General features: G+C 50.8%; 1 protein-coding gene across 3 annotated transcripts in view; it reads right to left on the reverse strand.

The window, feature by feature from the left end:
* The window catches only part of BTBD11 (BTB domain containing 11), a 279952-nt gene that overhangs the window by 16560 nt on the left and 248124 nt on the right, over positions 1-15268 (reverse strand). For 2 of the 3 annotated variants that reach the window (XM_003783273.2, XM_012814197.1), the window contains 5 exons: positions 13516-13609; positions 13264-13399; positions 12374-12594; positions 10720-10898; positions 1275-1380 (listed from right to left, as the gene is read on the reverse strand). In XM_003783273.2, coding sequence (XP_003783321.1) covers positions 1275-1380; positions 10720-10898; positions 12374-12594; positions 13264-13399; positions 13516-13609 — 736 coding nt within the window. The remainder of the gene's footprint in view (positions 1-1274; positions 1381-10719; positions 10899-12373; positions 12595-13263; positions 13400-13515; positions 13610-15268) is intronic. The other variant, XM_023509452.1, reaches the window with a different exon arrangement.

The following is a 15268-nucleotide window of genomic DNA, read 5'->3' on the forward strand; positions in this document are numbered from 1 at the left end:
TGTGTCCCAGTTTCCCCCCATGCACGGACATAAAGATAAACAGCTTTTGACTCAGCTGGGACATACCGGGTCCATTTCAGCAAAAGGTTGTGTTTTATTTACATTAACAAGTTATTCGTGACAAGAACAGAAATACTTTAAAACAGCTCCATGAATTTGGCCTTTTAGTGAACTTAAACTGGCTCACCCCTTTCAAGTTTGCTAAAGAGCAGCATTTCCAGATGCTTCCGTTTCTCCAGTGTCCCTGATCTTCTTAGGAAAAGGAGATAGGAAGTAGGAAAGTTCCCCAAGCTATATTGGAGAAGGAATCCTTTATGTTTAATATTTTATAACTCCCCAGGCAGCAGGAGATAGGCCCTGGCAACAGAAGGCTCACGTTTCAGGCCTCAGAGCAGCCTGGTATTGCTTTGTCTTTTGTCTAGGCTGATCACCCAGGTTGCTGCAGCCCTGGGATTCTCTGAAGGCACTCGGAGCCTGCTGCAAAAGCTTTCTCCTGGAAAATCGCGGAAGCTGGGACTGTAGAATGACAGAATTATGGCTTTGGGCAGACCTGGGCTCAGGTTCCAGCTCCACCCCGCACTGATCACGCAGCCACAACCTGGGATGAGTCACGGTGCCTGCCACCTGGGGTGGCCAGAAGATTACTTGAGATGGGCAGGTGGCGTGTGCGGCTGGAGCCGGCTCGGTGCAGGCCTCCGAGAAGAGTAAGAAGTGATTGATTATCACCGTTGTTCCCCTGGGATTTCAGAGCAGCCAGCCTCCTTGGCCCAGGTATGGCCCTGGTATGTTCCTGCTGTGTCTGATAGGGCTGGGTGTGTGGGTGGCTTTGTGCCCTGTCCCCTTCATTCTCTATAGAAGGGCAATCATTAGAAGAACGCCATGGTCCTGTCACTGTCCCCTGCTTGTGCCTCCTCAGGAAGGAGGAAGGACTTCTTAGAAGAGAGTTTAGGGAAGAGAGCAGCTGTGTGCAGTGTGGCTTTCCTTCAGGACTGTGCGTGGCATGTGTGTGGACAGGATGAGGAGGCCTTAGGCAATCTCTGCCATCCGTGGCTATGGGAGCAAGTCTGCTTAATTGGCAGGTTTCCCTGTCCACATTTCAAGGTGCATTCTCCAGTTTTATCACATCATAAAGGAGACCGTCTGATCTCCATCAGCCTGATTCCTGACTATCTGTCATTTACTTTAAGTCCTCCACCCCTATTTGATGAGGTCTGCTTCCTCCCATCCTTAAATCACAAAGCGACAGCCCACGCGGGCCCAGGGGGACCACTCACCCAAGCGCGAGGTCTGTTTCCGTTTGATCTCCGTGAGCTTGGGGATGGGGTAGGGCCCATAGCAGTGCGTGAAGATGACGCACAGCTGCTGGCTGATCACCTCGTTCTGCAGAGAAGAAAGAGTAGCTCGCGTGACTTGGGGCTGTGGACGGCCACAGCCGGGCTGTCACCCCAGGAATGTGACCCCCAGGGGAGATGACTGCACACGTTTGCTGCAGGTTCCCGGAGGTATGGCCGTGCAGAGCACTCATGCAGTCTGGCCCTGCAGAACCGGGATTTACAGGCTCTTCTGCCCACTGTCTATTTCCAGTGGCTTCCCGGGTGAAGCTTAAGAAATTATAATGAAATTCTTCTGTCTTTCCTTCATCACTTACTACCCACGGGAAAGCAGGGTTTTTGTAGCTCACAGAATGAAAAAACGAGTTTTTACCCCAAACCCACCTTTATCAATACTCTAAAATTGTGGAAGCAGCCAGCTATCCTGAAATGAGCGGCAGGAAGCCCTTTGGATCCTGGCACTGTGCTCTCCGTTAGCGAGACAAAAGCTCCTGATTCAGCTTTCTCACCAACGTGATTCTGGTGCTGAGGCATTTGGGATCCAGAAGTGCTCAGCGAGATAAGTTCTGTGATCCAAAATACAGCCACCCTTGACCGCTTAGGGACGAAGGGTTTCAGCTGAACCCTCCTCCTTCCCATTTGGCCTCTTCCCCCGTTCTGGGCATTAATCTCCCTCCCACTGTAGGGGTGCGGACGGAAGACAAGACCTCCAACATTTTGTTGTTTGGAAACAGGGACTTAAAAATAGGGCGATAGAAAAATATTTACAATATAATAAGAAGAGTAGGTCACAACACAGTTGGTACCGTATTTTTTGGAAATAAAACCCTACAAGTATATTTGGAGTGACAGGTATGTCTAAAAGAATGGTTACCTTTGGCTGAGATGATGTTTTCTTTTTATTTATATTTTCTATAACAAACAAGCATTGCTTTTGTAATATAAACAGTAAGTACTATTTGGGATTTTAAAAGATGGTTTGGGGACCACTCATATCAGAGATTCAGGCTATTCTTTTTTTTTTTTTTTTTGAGACAGTCTTAAGCTGTTGCTCTTGCTAGAGTGTCGTGGTGTCACAGCTCACAGCAACCTGAAATTCTTGGGTTCAAGCGATTCTCTTGCCTCAGCCTCCCAAGTAGCTGGGACTACAGGCACCCGCCACAAAACGCCCAGCTATTTTTGTTGTTGTTGTTGTTATTGTTGCAGTTGTCATTGTTGTTTTAGCTGGCCCAGGCCGGGTTTGAACCTGAGCGCCTCAGAGTATGTGGCTGGGGCCCTACCCACTGAGCTACGGGTGCCGCCCAATTCAGGCTATTCTTAAATCCGCCCACTTGAGTGTGCTTCCAAGGCAGGAGGATACAGCCAGGCATATGGAAAGAAAACCCTTTGATGATATTGGATAGATCACAGAAGGCAGTGGCACCTCAGACGGGATTCACATAGGCACAATCACACTGAAAGGATAAGGGGTCTTGACCGCCTGCCTCACGACTTACCGTAGCAGTTCTCAAAGTGTGGTCCCTGGACCAGTCACATCAACATCACTCGGGAGCTTGTGAGAAATGCAGATTCTTGGGTCTCACGCAATACCTTCTGATCAGAAGGTCTGGTGATGGGGCCCAGGATTCTGTATATTAATACATTTTCCGGTGATGCTGTTGCTTAAGTTTGAGAAACACAGGTTTCATGCACTGAAATCCTTTTTGGGGTTGAGCTGGGCTGTGAGATGTAAACTGATTTCTTCTGACCTAAAGTCTGTCCACCCAGAATAAGGGCTCCAGACCAGCAGCAGCAGCAGCATCGCCTGGGAGCCTGGGAGCAATGCATACTCTCCCTCCCAGCCCCTGAACCTCAATCTGTGGTTTAACATTCTCTGCAGGTGATTCCCATGCAGTGAAATAGCCATTAATTCTGTCTGCAAATATTTATTGAGCATCTACTAAATGCCAGGCCCTGAGAGCCGGACACTGCGTGACTGACACGGTGCTATGCTCAGTGTCAGGGCCAAAGACGTTGCCTTCTCCAAGACTTTCTGGCTGCTGCTTTTCAGGGACTAGAACCCTAAGAGAAAAGTCCCCACCGCATCCTTGAGTCTGTTCTTTTTTGTTGAGGTGTCTGCCCTGCCCTGTTTCTGGGGACATCCGTGGAAGTCACTCTGGTTACCTGGGACCCTAAATGAGTTGGGACTCCAGGGCTCCTCTGACCACCAGGGCAGCGTCATTAATGTTGGGTCACCACTGTGGTGGGGTGAAACAGGGGCCACGTAATGAGTCATCCTATGGGCTTGGTTAGGTCTAGACCAGTGGTTCTTAACCTTCCTAATGCCGTGACCCTTTAATAAAGTTCCTCATGTTGTGGTGACCCCCAACCATAAAATTATTTTCATTGCTACTTCATAACTGTAATTTTGCTACTGTTATGAATCATAATGTAAATATCTGATATGCAGGATGGTCTTAGGCAACCCCTGTGAAAAGGCCGTTCAACCCCCAAAGCGGTCACGACCCACAGGTTGAGAACCGCTGGTCTAGATGAAAACCTCAAGAAGCAGAATGGAATAGATCTGAGTTGCAGCTCATTCTATTCTGGAGGTGGGAATGGAGTGGGGCCTGTGCTGGGACAGATATTAGATTCTTCTCTGAGTGGGCAGTGGTTTTAGGTTCCATAAGGCTCAAACCTTGGGGGCAGCAGGCTAGTCTTTGCACTTGGGGAGGCTGGGGTAAGCCCTGGGAGGGAGGTGCAAGGGGGACTCTGTCAGACCAGAGGACACAGCGCCTGCCTGGTGATTGTTACTGGCATGCCACTGGGCACCTGCCACTCAGGTCTCTCTCAGGAAATGCTGGGGGTGCATGGAGTGAACTTGGGGGCTCTAGACCTGGAACTATGTGGCCACACAGAAGAACTAAAAGGGAGTGAAGCAAAATCCTTAATAGCACAGTCACCAGGAGACCCTCTCGAGACGGACACCAGAGGATTGGGCGCTGACATCTTTCCTCTCTTCCTCTGACCCTCCCGTCCTCTCCTGAAAAGATGCAGAAACACTTTCTTTTCTACTGAAAAGTGCAGGAGGCGTCATCCCAAAGGTCCTTTCTAGGGGCTCTGCTGGGGGTCGATGTGGTGGTAAAGCATGGATGAAGGGGTCAGATGGGAGCCAAGTCCCAGTCCTGGCCCCTGGCTCATGAGCTGTATGACCTTGGGAAAGTTACTCAGCTTCTCTGGGCCGCAGTGTTCCGAGCATTAAAAATACCTGCCTGACAAGGTTCCTTTAGGGCTAAGAAAAGGATAATGCATCACCATACCTTGTTAGGTGGAACCAAAGGAAAGTGCTGATCTGGGAACCTTTTTTTACCCTTAAAACAGCAATTTCCCACAGTTGAACCTAATCCCTATTTTTAAAGAGGATGGCATCTTTAAAAACTTCATGGCAGATTTTTAGGAAGAGGAAAAAAAAACTCCTCACCTCATTAAAAGTGCACGTCCATCTTAAGGCTCGTTCTAGATTGACAAACACTAAAGTGTGAAAAAGGCCGTGTCTCAGAATCCAGAGAAAGGGGAGCTCCTGCTGCTCTCTGGGGATGCAGGCGGTAGGCTCTCTGTCAAGGAGACTCACCCCGGCAGGAGCCTGGAAAGGAGGAGGCAGGGAGTGGGGGGGCTCCCCACCCCAGAGGGGCTTCGGGGAGCTCAGCGGGGCCTCTGTCCCACTGCAGTGGTGTGGTCACACATTTACTGTGGCATGTACCTTCTGCTTGCAGTAAGTGATGCGGGCTTTCTATTTTTGGTGCTAATAGCCTCAGGTAGAGGCCAAGTGGGGCACCTGCACCTGGTGGTAACGAAGTGGCAGCCACCTTTGCCCTATCAGAGCAGGGTCAAAGTCAGCTAAAGAGCAGAAGGTCTGCATAAGACCCCGCGTCTCAGAAAATGCCCATATTTCAAGACATACCACCTGTCGTAAGACCAGGAAGATCTCCACGTGAATGAATAAAGACAGTCAGCAAACGCCAGCGCCACGAGGACAGAAGATAAAAAGCAGGGTGCAGAGCAGGAGAAAACATTTGCAGACTGCACAGCTGACAAAGGACTAGCATGTAGAAAACATAAAGAACCCTCAAACTTGAACGTAAAAAAGCAAACAAGCTAGAACACCAGGAGACATTTCACAGAGGAGGACGTGTTCACGTCATTAGCTGTTTAGGGAAATGCAAGTTCAAACTACAGCCAGATATCGCCACACACCTATCGGAATGGCTGAAATAGAAAACAGTGACAGCACCAAACAGGGAGGATTCAGAGACACTGGGTCCCTTGAACCTTGCCGGTGGGCACGTAAAAGGTCACGGCCACTGTGGAAACAGTTTGGCAGTTTCTTTAAAACCGAAATCTGCAGCTATGTGTACCTGAAAACCTAGCCAACGGTACTCTGGGGCATTTATTCCAGAGAAGTGAAGCCATGTTCATGCCAAAAACTGTGCATGAGTGTTTATGCGATTTTATTCCAAATAGCCCGGAACTGGAAAGAACAGCCTTCAACAGCTGAGCGCGTGAACAAATAGGGCACATCCACCCCATGGATGACGATTCAGCAGTGCAAAGGAACAGCTGAGGAACAGCCTGCAAAAACCTGGTGATCTTTGGAGAATGACGCTGAGTAGAAAAAAATCCAGTCTCCCAAAGTACAGACCATGTGATGTAAGTATGACATTTCAATGGCATTCTTGGCAAAATGAGATGAGAACTAGCGAGGGGTTAAAGAGGAGACTGGAGGCAGGAGGGCAATAGGTGTGACAGGAGGGATCCCTGGGGTGGTGGGAATTTTCTGCATGCTGACTATTACATCCATATGTAGGTTGTGACATTTTACTGCAGTTGTGCAAGATATGGCCACTGGGGGAAACTGAGACCCCCTTCCCCCCCGCCCCCCGTGTCAAGGATACAGAGGATCTCTCCATATTATTTCTTACGACTGCATGAATCTACAATTATCTCAAAATAAAAAGTTTTAAAACTCCCCCCAAAATGTACAGACCGTAAAAAATGAACATATCTATGCCTTGCCCTGGTCTAAAATCCATGGTGTCCCATGCTTTGTACAAGGAGGGAAATCCAGACTTTCCTTGGCCCCCTACAGTCTGATTTTATCTCCCACACTTTTTCCTTTGTCTTGAGACCCAAAGCCCATTCCTCCTAAGAGCCTTGGCACCTGCAGTCCCCTCGGCTGGAAGCTTTTCCATACTTAGGTGGTCACTCAAATGTCATCTCCAGGAGACCTTCCTGACCATCTTAAATTAGACCTCACCTGACCCAGCCCCAGAGACTGTGTCACTATCCAGTTTCAGTTGTTAAGCAGCATTTATCACGCGCTGCTTTGTTGATTTATTTCCTTACCATCAGGAAGCTCCACGAGGATAAAGAGGGTGTCTGTCCCCTCACCACCTGGAGCATCGTGGCACTGCCTGCCTGTCATCAGTGACTAAATGCCCAGAGGAATTACTGTTAGAAAAATGGGCCTGGAGCTCTCTTTAAACAGACACATTAAAAAAAAAAATGACTAAACTGTTCTACTCCTGGGAAGTCTGGATAAAATGAATTCATTTGAAGTTAAAATTTAGAAAAGGGAGGAAGAAAGCGGATCTGCAGCCAGGTCGCAAGCCCAGTATGAATGAGCACAGGTCAGGACGGGGAGACGGGTGTGGATGCCTCGCTTTACAGGTCAGCTGCATCTCTGGGGCTTGACCATAAGCTGAATTTATTTACGGGAGTCTTTCTCGGTGCTCTGATAAAGCCAGGTATTTGTTCAGACGGAACAGCAGATGTGATCTGGACAGGAGGCCTGAGTCAAGGGAGAATAACAGTTCTAGCCACTTGTGTGATCTATGGCTAGGTTACTACTGTCCTCCAAGAGAACACTCAGCTCTGAGTTTCTCTGCCATTCTCTTGCTCCAGTTTTTTTTTTTTTTTTTTTGGCCAGGGCTGGGTTTGAACCTGGCACCTCTGGCATATGGGGCTGATGCTCCACTCCTTTGACCCATAGGCACTGCCCTCCAGTTTTTCTTTTGATCACAGGAATATCACCCATGCTTGGGGTAATGCCTGACTTCATATGACTGTCTTGGGAAACACACACCCCCCCACCACCCCACCCAGCCAGTGTATGTGATATGTAATGCCACATTTCACCAGTAGGGGATGCCATCCAGCACCCCCTGGTCCCTCACCCTGTAAAAGTAAACTGCCCACTCCCTCCGCCCTCCTTCTGAACATAACTCTCCTTCCTGACAGCCCCAACTCTGGCTCCTCCCACCCTTGATGATGGGTACAGCTACCTGGGAGCTGACTCTAGGCCACATGCCTTGGCAAAGGCCCCTTCCTCCTTTCTGTCCCCAGCTGTGCTGTTGCTGACACCCCACAATGAACTTGCCCTACTCTCCCTCTCAGACCCTCTGGAGTACCACTCAGGGGTCTCCCCAGATCCTCCAGCCCACCATACACCTGTCCCCTTGGGCCTCCGAGGCTCTGGGGCTCTGGAGAGTGTCAGGTAGCCTTGGGCTCTGTTAGGACAATCTCCATTGCACTGTGAGTGAAGTAGGCACTCAGGTGCTGACCCAGGCACCTGAACGGTGCTCTAGAATTACCTCTGCAGTAAAAATTCAGTCTGATTTTCAAATGGCTGACTGTAAATGATGGGGCCATCACCCACTCATGAGTCGAGAGTGGTCTGTATGAACTATTATTAGCCTGTAGGTTCTTAATCGTGGGGTCAGGTTCTGAGACATATTTCCTATCTAATGAGCTGTCCCACTCAAACAAGCCGCAGCTCCAGGCAAAATGAAGTATAGCGTTAGAAGTTCGTCCATGGTGGCCCTTTGGGGGACAGTGGCTGAGCGGGCACAAGGGGCCCACTGGTTTCTTGGTCTAGGTGCCGAGTACATAGTACGTTTACTTGTGAAAATCCATCAGGCTCTAGAGTGATGATCTGGGCACTTTGCTGTGTATCAGAACTCAAAGTCAAATTTACTTTAAGAAGCCACAGATCAGGTTTACTTAATACAGAGGCTGCCTCAGTAAATGCCCCACTATGGCCTGAAGAAAAGTTAAAAACAATAAACAAAACAAACAAGAAAAACAGACCCCCAAAATGACAGAACATCAATCCCCGGGAACAAGCCATGTTTTTTACTAAGATGTTTCTTAGGTCATTTCAGGTGAAAGCCTTTTTAGTCATTCATTTACGTTTCAGCCAGTGTGTACGTATAGAGGGGGAGTTTGGTTTGGAAATGCTTCCAGCAGGTTTCACTATGTGTGGACTTGGTGAGGCTCCTTACCTTAGGCCTAGTGCTTCTGCTCCCATTCAGGCCCTCAGTGGGGCTTGATCTCAAGCACCCTGCAGGGGCCCAGAGATGCCAGGCTGAGCACGGGCACTAATGAGGACACCTAGGGGGACTTGCTTTGAACCTGAGGCCAGGTGCTCTGAGAGCAGGTGGGCTGCCTTGCTGCTTCCTTACTGAAGGGCCATCCCTGCTGTCTGGGGGACGTGGCTCCATGTCCCTTCTTTGCACTCAGGGGCCTCCCAGCAGCCCAGCCTGGCAGGTGAACGAACACAGCTTTTTTGTCCGAGGCTGATTTCCCCAGAGTTCCACAAAGGCTATTTGGGGCTTGTGCTAGAGCCCGATTGCCCAGCTTCTGTCTCAGCCCTGCCAATTACCAGCTGTGTGACCTTGGGCATGTTGATCACCCACTCTGTGCCTCAGTTTCCTCATCTGGTAAAAGGGGGTTAGATTAGTACCTCCTTTAGTAATTGCTTGTGAGGGATAAATGAGCAACTCCTTATAACATGCTTGGATTAATGCCTGGCATATAGTGAAATAGAATACGTATATATACTAGCTTAAAAAAGTCCTCATTTGTGTCTTGAGATAGTTCATTATAAAAGGGTTGTGAGGTCACATAAGTTTGGGAAACACGCCATTCCCCTGTGAATTAGTGTACTGAAGGCTCTGCAGTAGTGAAATTGGCATAATTTGATGTTATTCCAAGGAGGGTTGACATCTGGCCTGCTCACAGCTGGCTGGTGCCTGGTGTGCTGCAGTGTTAAATGCTTTCGTATCATCCCTGCTGTGGGGGGCAGGGCATCTTTGGGAAATCCTGGCGGTAAGTCCATCTTCATGATATAGACACGTAAGAAAGCATTTGCTATATGTGTCAGGGATGATGCAAAGGGTGTTGGGGTGTTGACTCATTTTTTGTTTGCTTCTTTGGCCAGGGCTGGGTTTGAACCCACCACCTCCAATAGATGGGGCTGGCGCCCTACTCCTTTGAGCCACAGGCGCTGCCCGTGTTGATTTATTTTTTGCTCACGACCATCCTAAAAGGTAAGTACAATTATTGTCCCCATTTTCAGATGGGGAAGTTGAGGCAGAGGGAAGTTAAGAAGGTTGGCTAAGGCCAAAAGGCTACTAAGTAGCAGAACCAGGATTTGAACTCCTGCAGCCTGGCTCCAGTCCATGTTCTCAACCACTGTGCACTACTGGCCCCGGGTCCCAGAGAAGCCACTGGGGTATGTGACGGTTGATGGCAGAAACTCCTCAGAGCCTCTCAGGCAGACTGGTCCTCCCTGGGGTTTCTCCTGGTCACAATGCTGGGGCATTTGCCACAGCCTCCCCTGGCTTTTGGCTACCAAGCCTGATGGCTGGCTGGGCACCCAGGGGAGCACCAAGGCAGTCTGTTCTCCATGTGCTCTACCAACACACACAAGGGCATGTGGCCCATTGACAGGGAGTCACCTGCCCACCGAGTCATCCCAAAGAGATTTTTTGGAGTTAATCAATAGTCCTAGTGCTGGACTGAAGTTTTGAAGGGGTTGTGGCATTTCCCCAGGGCCGCGAATGTAGGTGTCAGCAGGACTCATCTGCACCCTCCACCTGCGAGACCTTCTCCCAGGGCCTAACTTCCCAGCCACTGTGGCAGGTTTGCATTCTGTTTATCCAGAAAGCTTTGCCCTCTTCCCTTTTCTTCCTTATCTCTGTCATCCATCCAGGCCCGGTCTAGCCCCGCACCTCAGGGAAGCCCACCCTCCCTTCCTCCCTTCTGAGTTCTCACACCTGTCCTAGCCTGCATCTCCCAATTTAACAGCATTGTATAAACTGCTTTGTACTCGTGCTGGTGTCCTCTCCCAGCTGTGGCGCAAGCTCCTTGAGTTAGAAGATATCTGATTTGCCCTGTGCCAGGGACATACGGATGCTCAGCAAACCAGCTGCCCCACATGTGACTGCCCAGGCCGGGGTGCACTCACCACCTAGGGCCATGACTGTTCAGTCCTACCCGAAGGGCAGTGTCAGTCCCTGTGGACCTCTGGCCTGATCCCTGCCCACAACCAGCCTCAAAGCCCTCGTACCTTGCTGGCCTTCAGGATCTCGAACATCAGGGGCAGGCCCTGGGTAACGAGCTCCTCCGTGTACTCCTCCTCCTGAATGGTCTTAAACTCCTTCAGCAGGCACTGGATGAGGGGCCTGCGGTGCTGCTGGAAGGCGATCCGCAAGGACTCCAGCCACGTGTGCAGGGTCCACGGGACACCTGGAGGGGCGAGGAACAGGGAAGGGGCAGGGGACGGGAGGGAGAGGGAAAGGGAGAGAAGACCACAGGAGGAGGCGTGTTTTTATCTGGAAGTTGGCCTTTCCCCAGGGCATTACCCACTTATGAGACCAAGACCGACTTTCCATGAACAGAGCTGGTGTTGGTTTTTCCCAAAGACTTGCAGAAGTTGGAATTCAAGGTCATAATTCCAATCTTTTAACTATGGGCGTCCATCTCCACCTGCTACTAATAGTCTTAGGGACTGCGTTTTACAATGTATAATCGCTGTGTAGCACACAGGAATTATTACGCACACTGCACACTTCTGGGTCCTGAGCTCATAGCCTCCACTCTACTTATTCTATTACTGGGGACAGAAGCTAAGGAAGGGGAAGAGTCTTGCCCAGGATTAAAGAATAAATGTGCCCCAGGATCCACAACATATCCATGTCCACAGGAGAGCTGAGAGCTGGTGACACCCACGGTGGACTTGGCCATCTACAGCTCTGGCTGAGATGAATGTTTATGTCTGAATAAGAAGGCCCGGGAGGTCATTCCCGCTGCTCGCCTGTGCAAAGCATTCCCACCCGCAGGTGCCTTGTCCCTCCCTGCTCTAACTGAAGCCTCTCCAGGGCTGATTGCTGTCGTTTGCTCCTTCCTCGTGAAGAGGCACAGACAAAGGGGGTGCGCCTCAATGCTGTGTCTAACAAGTAGGCCCCGCGGAGTCTCGAACTCTGTAATCATGCAAAATAGGCTCTCATGGCAATGGCATCAATGTCCCACATACTAACCAGCCACCCATCTGGGAGGCTTGTTTCTAAAACGGTGTCTCAGGCGCCTCTCTGTGGCTCTCAGCCAGCTTCAATCCACCTCACCCTGGGTTTATGTCCCGCTGCTCCTGGGCCAGGCCTGAAGCCACCAGGCTGGTGAAGGCTAGGCTAGCCTCGTTCCCCAGAGGCACACGGGAGGTGGCCCCAGACTAGCTCACTCAGGGAAGAGTTGGCTGCACTTTGCTGAGAGGTGCTTTACTTCCCAAAACTCGATGGGAGGGGCCCTCCTAAGGGCCCCGACGACTGTGCCACCAATGCTTCCTGGAGCCCGGCGCTCTAAGGCAGTGATTCCTCGACCACTGGGAACCACCTGGGATGATTGTTAAATATAAAGATTTCCAGCCTTTATTCATCCAGACCCTTGACGGCAGAGCCTCTGGGTGTAGGGCCTGGCAAGCTCTGTAAGTGAAAGGAACTCCTGCTCGAGGGTCGAGAGTTTGGGGGTCCTGGGAAGATGATGAGAGTGCACATCTTTGGGGCAGGTGGGATGGGGACAGTGTGGGCATATTGGCCTGTTTCAAGCAGTGTGGAAGCTCCTTGGGCCCCTTAGTGTGATGTGTGTGTGCACGTACGTGTGTATGTGTGCAGTGGTCAGACCTACGCTGGCAGCAGCGCCGTGCCCCACGTGGGGGTGCCCACACTGACCTATGCTCCTGATATCAATTGTGACATCCACGTAGCCGTGCTCGGCACTGTGATACATGGCCTCCCTCAGGGCCCTCAGTTTGGCCTTGCTGTTGCGGCTGGCGCACAGAGGGGGCGGGGCTGTCTCTGCCAGGTCAGTCCCCTCAGCCAGAATCTCCTCCAGGGACAGGATATCACTCTTCTCCTTCTCTGGCTGGGCGAGCAGTTTGCGGAACACATTCCTGTCAATCATAAACCCAGAGAGGAAGACACTCAGAGATGGCAGTGGCTTTGCTGGGACAGGGTGGGTTGGGGAAGTGGGGTCGCCACTTGCTTGGGACCAGGGAAGGACAGGGACCAACAGGGTGAAGGCTGCAGGGGCCTGCATGGGGGGCTGCGTTTTGGGGATGGAGGAGGTGATGGGATCTCATTTCCTTGAGGCAACTTGGGGCTAAGTGATTTCCTCAAATATACAGAAGGTTCTAGAACTGTTAGCCTGCACTCCCTCCATGGTGAATTTGTTTTATAGGTGATAAAATTTCAGGTTGCTAAATCCTGAACTTAGAAGGGAAGTAACCAAACACAGGAGGTTTTATTATTTTTAAAATGGATTCTTCCAACTTCATGACAGCTGATGTGATGTATTCTGACCAAATTGGCAAACAGTGACGCCTTCCTGTGAGGTCAAGCTGGCTGGAAGCAGGCCAAACTGGTCCCAGCGGAGGTGCACAGCAGGGGGGTGGCTCTCAGGTGGTAGTGAAGGTCGCTCTGGCCAGTCCTGGGGCCTGGCCCACCTCACACTGCCTCTGGGCCCCACATCCAGAGATACGATGGGTCTGGGGTAGGCCTGGGAATCTGCATTTTTAACAAGCACCACTTGGGACCTGTGGCTCTGGCCCATCCTAGCCTACCTGTGTCCGTGGGCTGCGGCCTGGCTGAAAGAGTTCATATCACCCTGGGGGGTGGTAGAAATTCCATTCCTGTACATGGTTCCTATCAGGGGATCCGCACCACGCTCCAACAGCAAACTAACCAGCTCAAAATTTCCTGCAAGCCCAGAGAAGGGGGTTTTATAAGAGAATAAAGCAAAAATATAGTCACAGGCACTTCAAGGGCCAGGGTGGTGGAGACCCTTGGCTGGGCTGAGATCCGACGGCTCTTACCTACGGCAGCTGCGAGCTGGAGGGGTGTTTCTGAGTAGTTCTCCTCGCCATGCTCCACGGAGCCTTCCACCTTGGCCCCAGCATCCAGGAGGAGCTGCGGAGGAAGAGTGGCCATTGAGACGCACAGAGGACAAGCGCGGTATATAGGTGTCAGCGAAGGCTGGTGGGACAGTGAGAGGCCAGCACTGCTCCCCTCCCTCCAGGTCAGTGTGCACAGGGCTGGAGGGCAACTGTCCCCTCAGAAGATGCACTAGGGGCTTCTCGTGTTTTCTAGACCCCCAGGCGACTCAGGGTGTGGTCCACGCACAACGGCACTACCTGGGAGTTTGTTGGAAATGCTGACCCCCAGGCCCCAACCCAGACCTATGGAATGTGAGTCAGCACCATAACAAAGTCCCCAGGGACCATTTATGTGTACTTTAATGTATTAAAAATCCCAGCAGCACTGAGCTAGAGGTCCTTGGCACCAGAATGCTGGAAGACTCCCTTTGGGGGCTGACTGCCCCAAACTTCAGAGGGCATTAGTGTGATCTCAGACTCTGAAGAGATCTGAAGGACTCGGGGGATCTCCTGCGCCAACCAGGATAAGAATTCCTTCTAGAACATTCTGGATAGCTCTGAGGACAGTTGAGTAAATGCTGAGTTTTCTGGCTAGCAAGATCAGTTGATAGAGTGGCAGTGTGAGCTTCCAGAAGATTGCTTCATGTGATGCCATTCTGTGCATTCCCTAAGCTATCTGGGCCTTTTAAAGAGGCAGAGATTCTGTCTCTGCTGAATCTCACTCACACTGAATGTGCTATCAGCACTGCTGACATCAAACAGGAAGAAAAATCTGCCATCTTTACTACCTACTGAAGGCTACCTGTGGGCAAGGCCAGGCAGGGGTTGTCTACGTGGCACTTCTGGCTTCTGTACGGCTTTGCCTGGCTGCCCACCATTCCCAGTTCCAAATTAAAGATCAGAGATGCCCCAGCTTGTTGAGGGATGGCATCTGTGGCCACCAGATCACCAGGAGACCCCTTCTTTCTTAGATTCCTCTGGAGGACTGGGTATGCTGCTCTATACACAGAAGCCAGTTCTCAGTGTGACTCGTCACATCCTCAGCCTCCTGAAACATGACTCGGGATCTTTTCCTAAAAAAATGTATGATCCAGAAAACAATGAAGGATTCCCATGGAATTCCAGCATTACTGAGCTGTTCCTGCAACACTGTTCCTCACTCTGCAGGGAGTCAGGAGACGTGGAGGGAGACACAGAAGGAGGGAAGTTCCTGCCGTGCCCAAAGCTCAGGCCCGGCCACAGCGGCCCACGTGCTCACAGGCCCAGATGTTGATGAGGTCAAGATCAAGATCAAGATCTATGACATACTGGATGGCCGTTCATTGAACAGCAACTCCACAACAGCTAGAAAAAGTGCAAGTGATGCACACTTTATACACCCAGAGGACCTGTAATGAGGATGTGTCACTGTCCTTGGAACTGTTTCAGAAGGCACGTGGCTACAGCCCAACCCTGGACCTCCTGGATCCAATTCTCAAGAAGTGGGATTCAGGCAAGCATTTTTTGGAAACACTCCCTTGGTGACTTGGACACTTCCTCCCGCTGGCTGGAAACCACGAGACTCTAAGCACATACTGGGGTTACACCTTAGTGGAGGTTCCAAGGTCTCGGCAGCAGCCAAGTCTTACGTTCATGTCATGACAAGCAAAAGGAACAAATCCACACAACAGCTGCAGCCCCACCCCAGAGCAAG

This window comes from Otolemur garnettii, unplaced genomic scaffold (genome assembly GCF_000181295.1).
Source record: "Otolemur garnettii isolate 467f Iridium unplaced genomic scaffold, OtoGar3 scaffold00007, whole genome shotgun sequence".
NCBI lineage: Eukaryota > Metazoa > Chordata > Mammalia > Primates > Galagidae > Otolemur > Otolemur garnettii.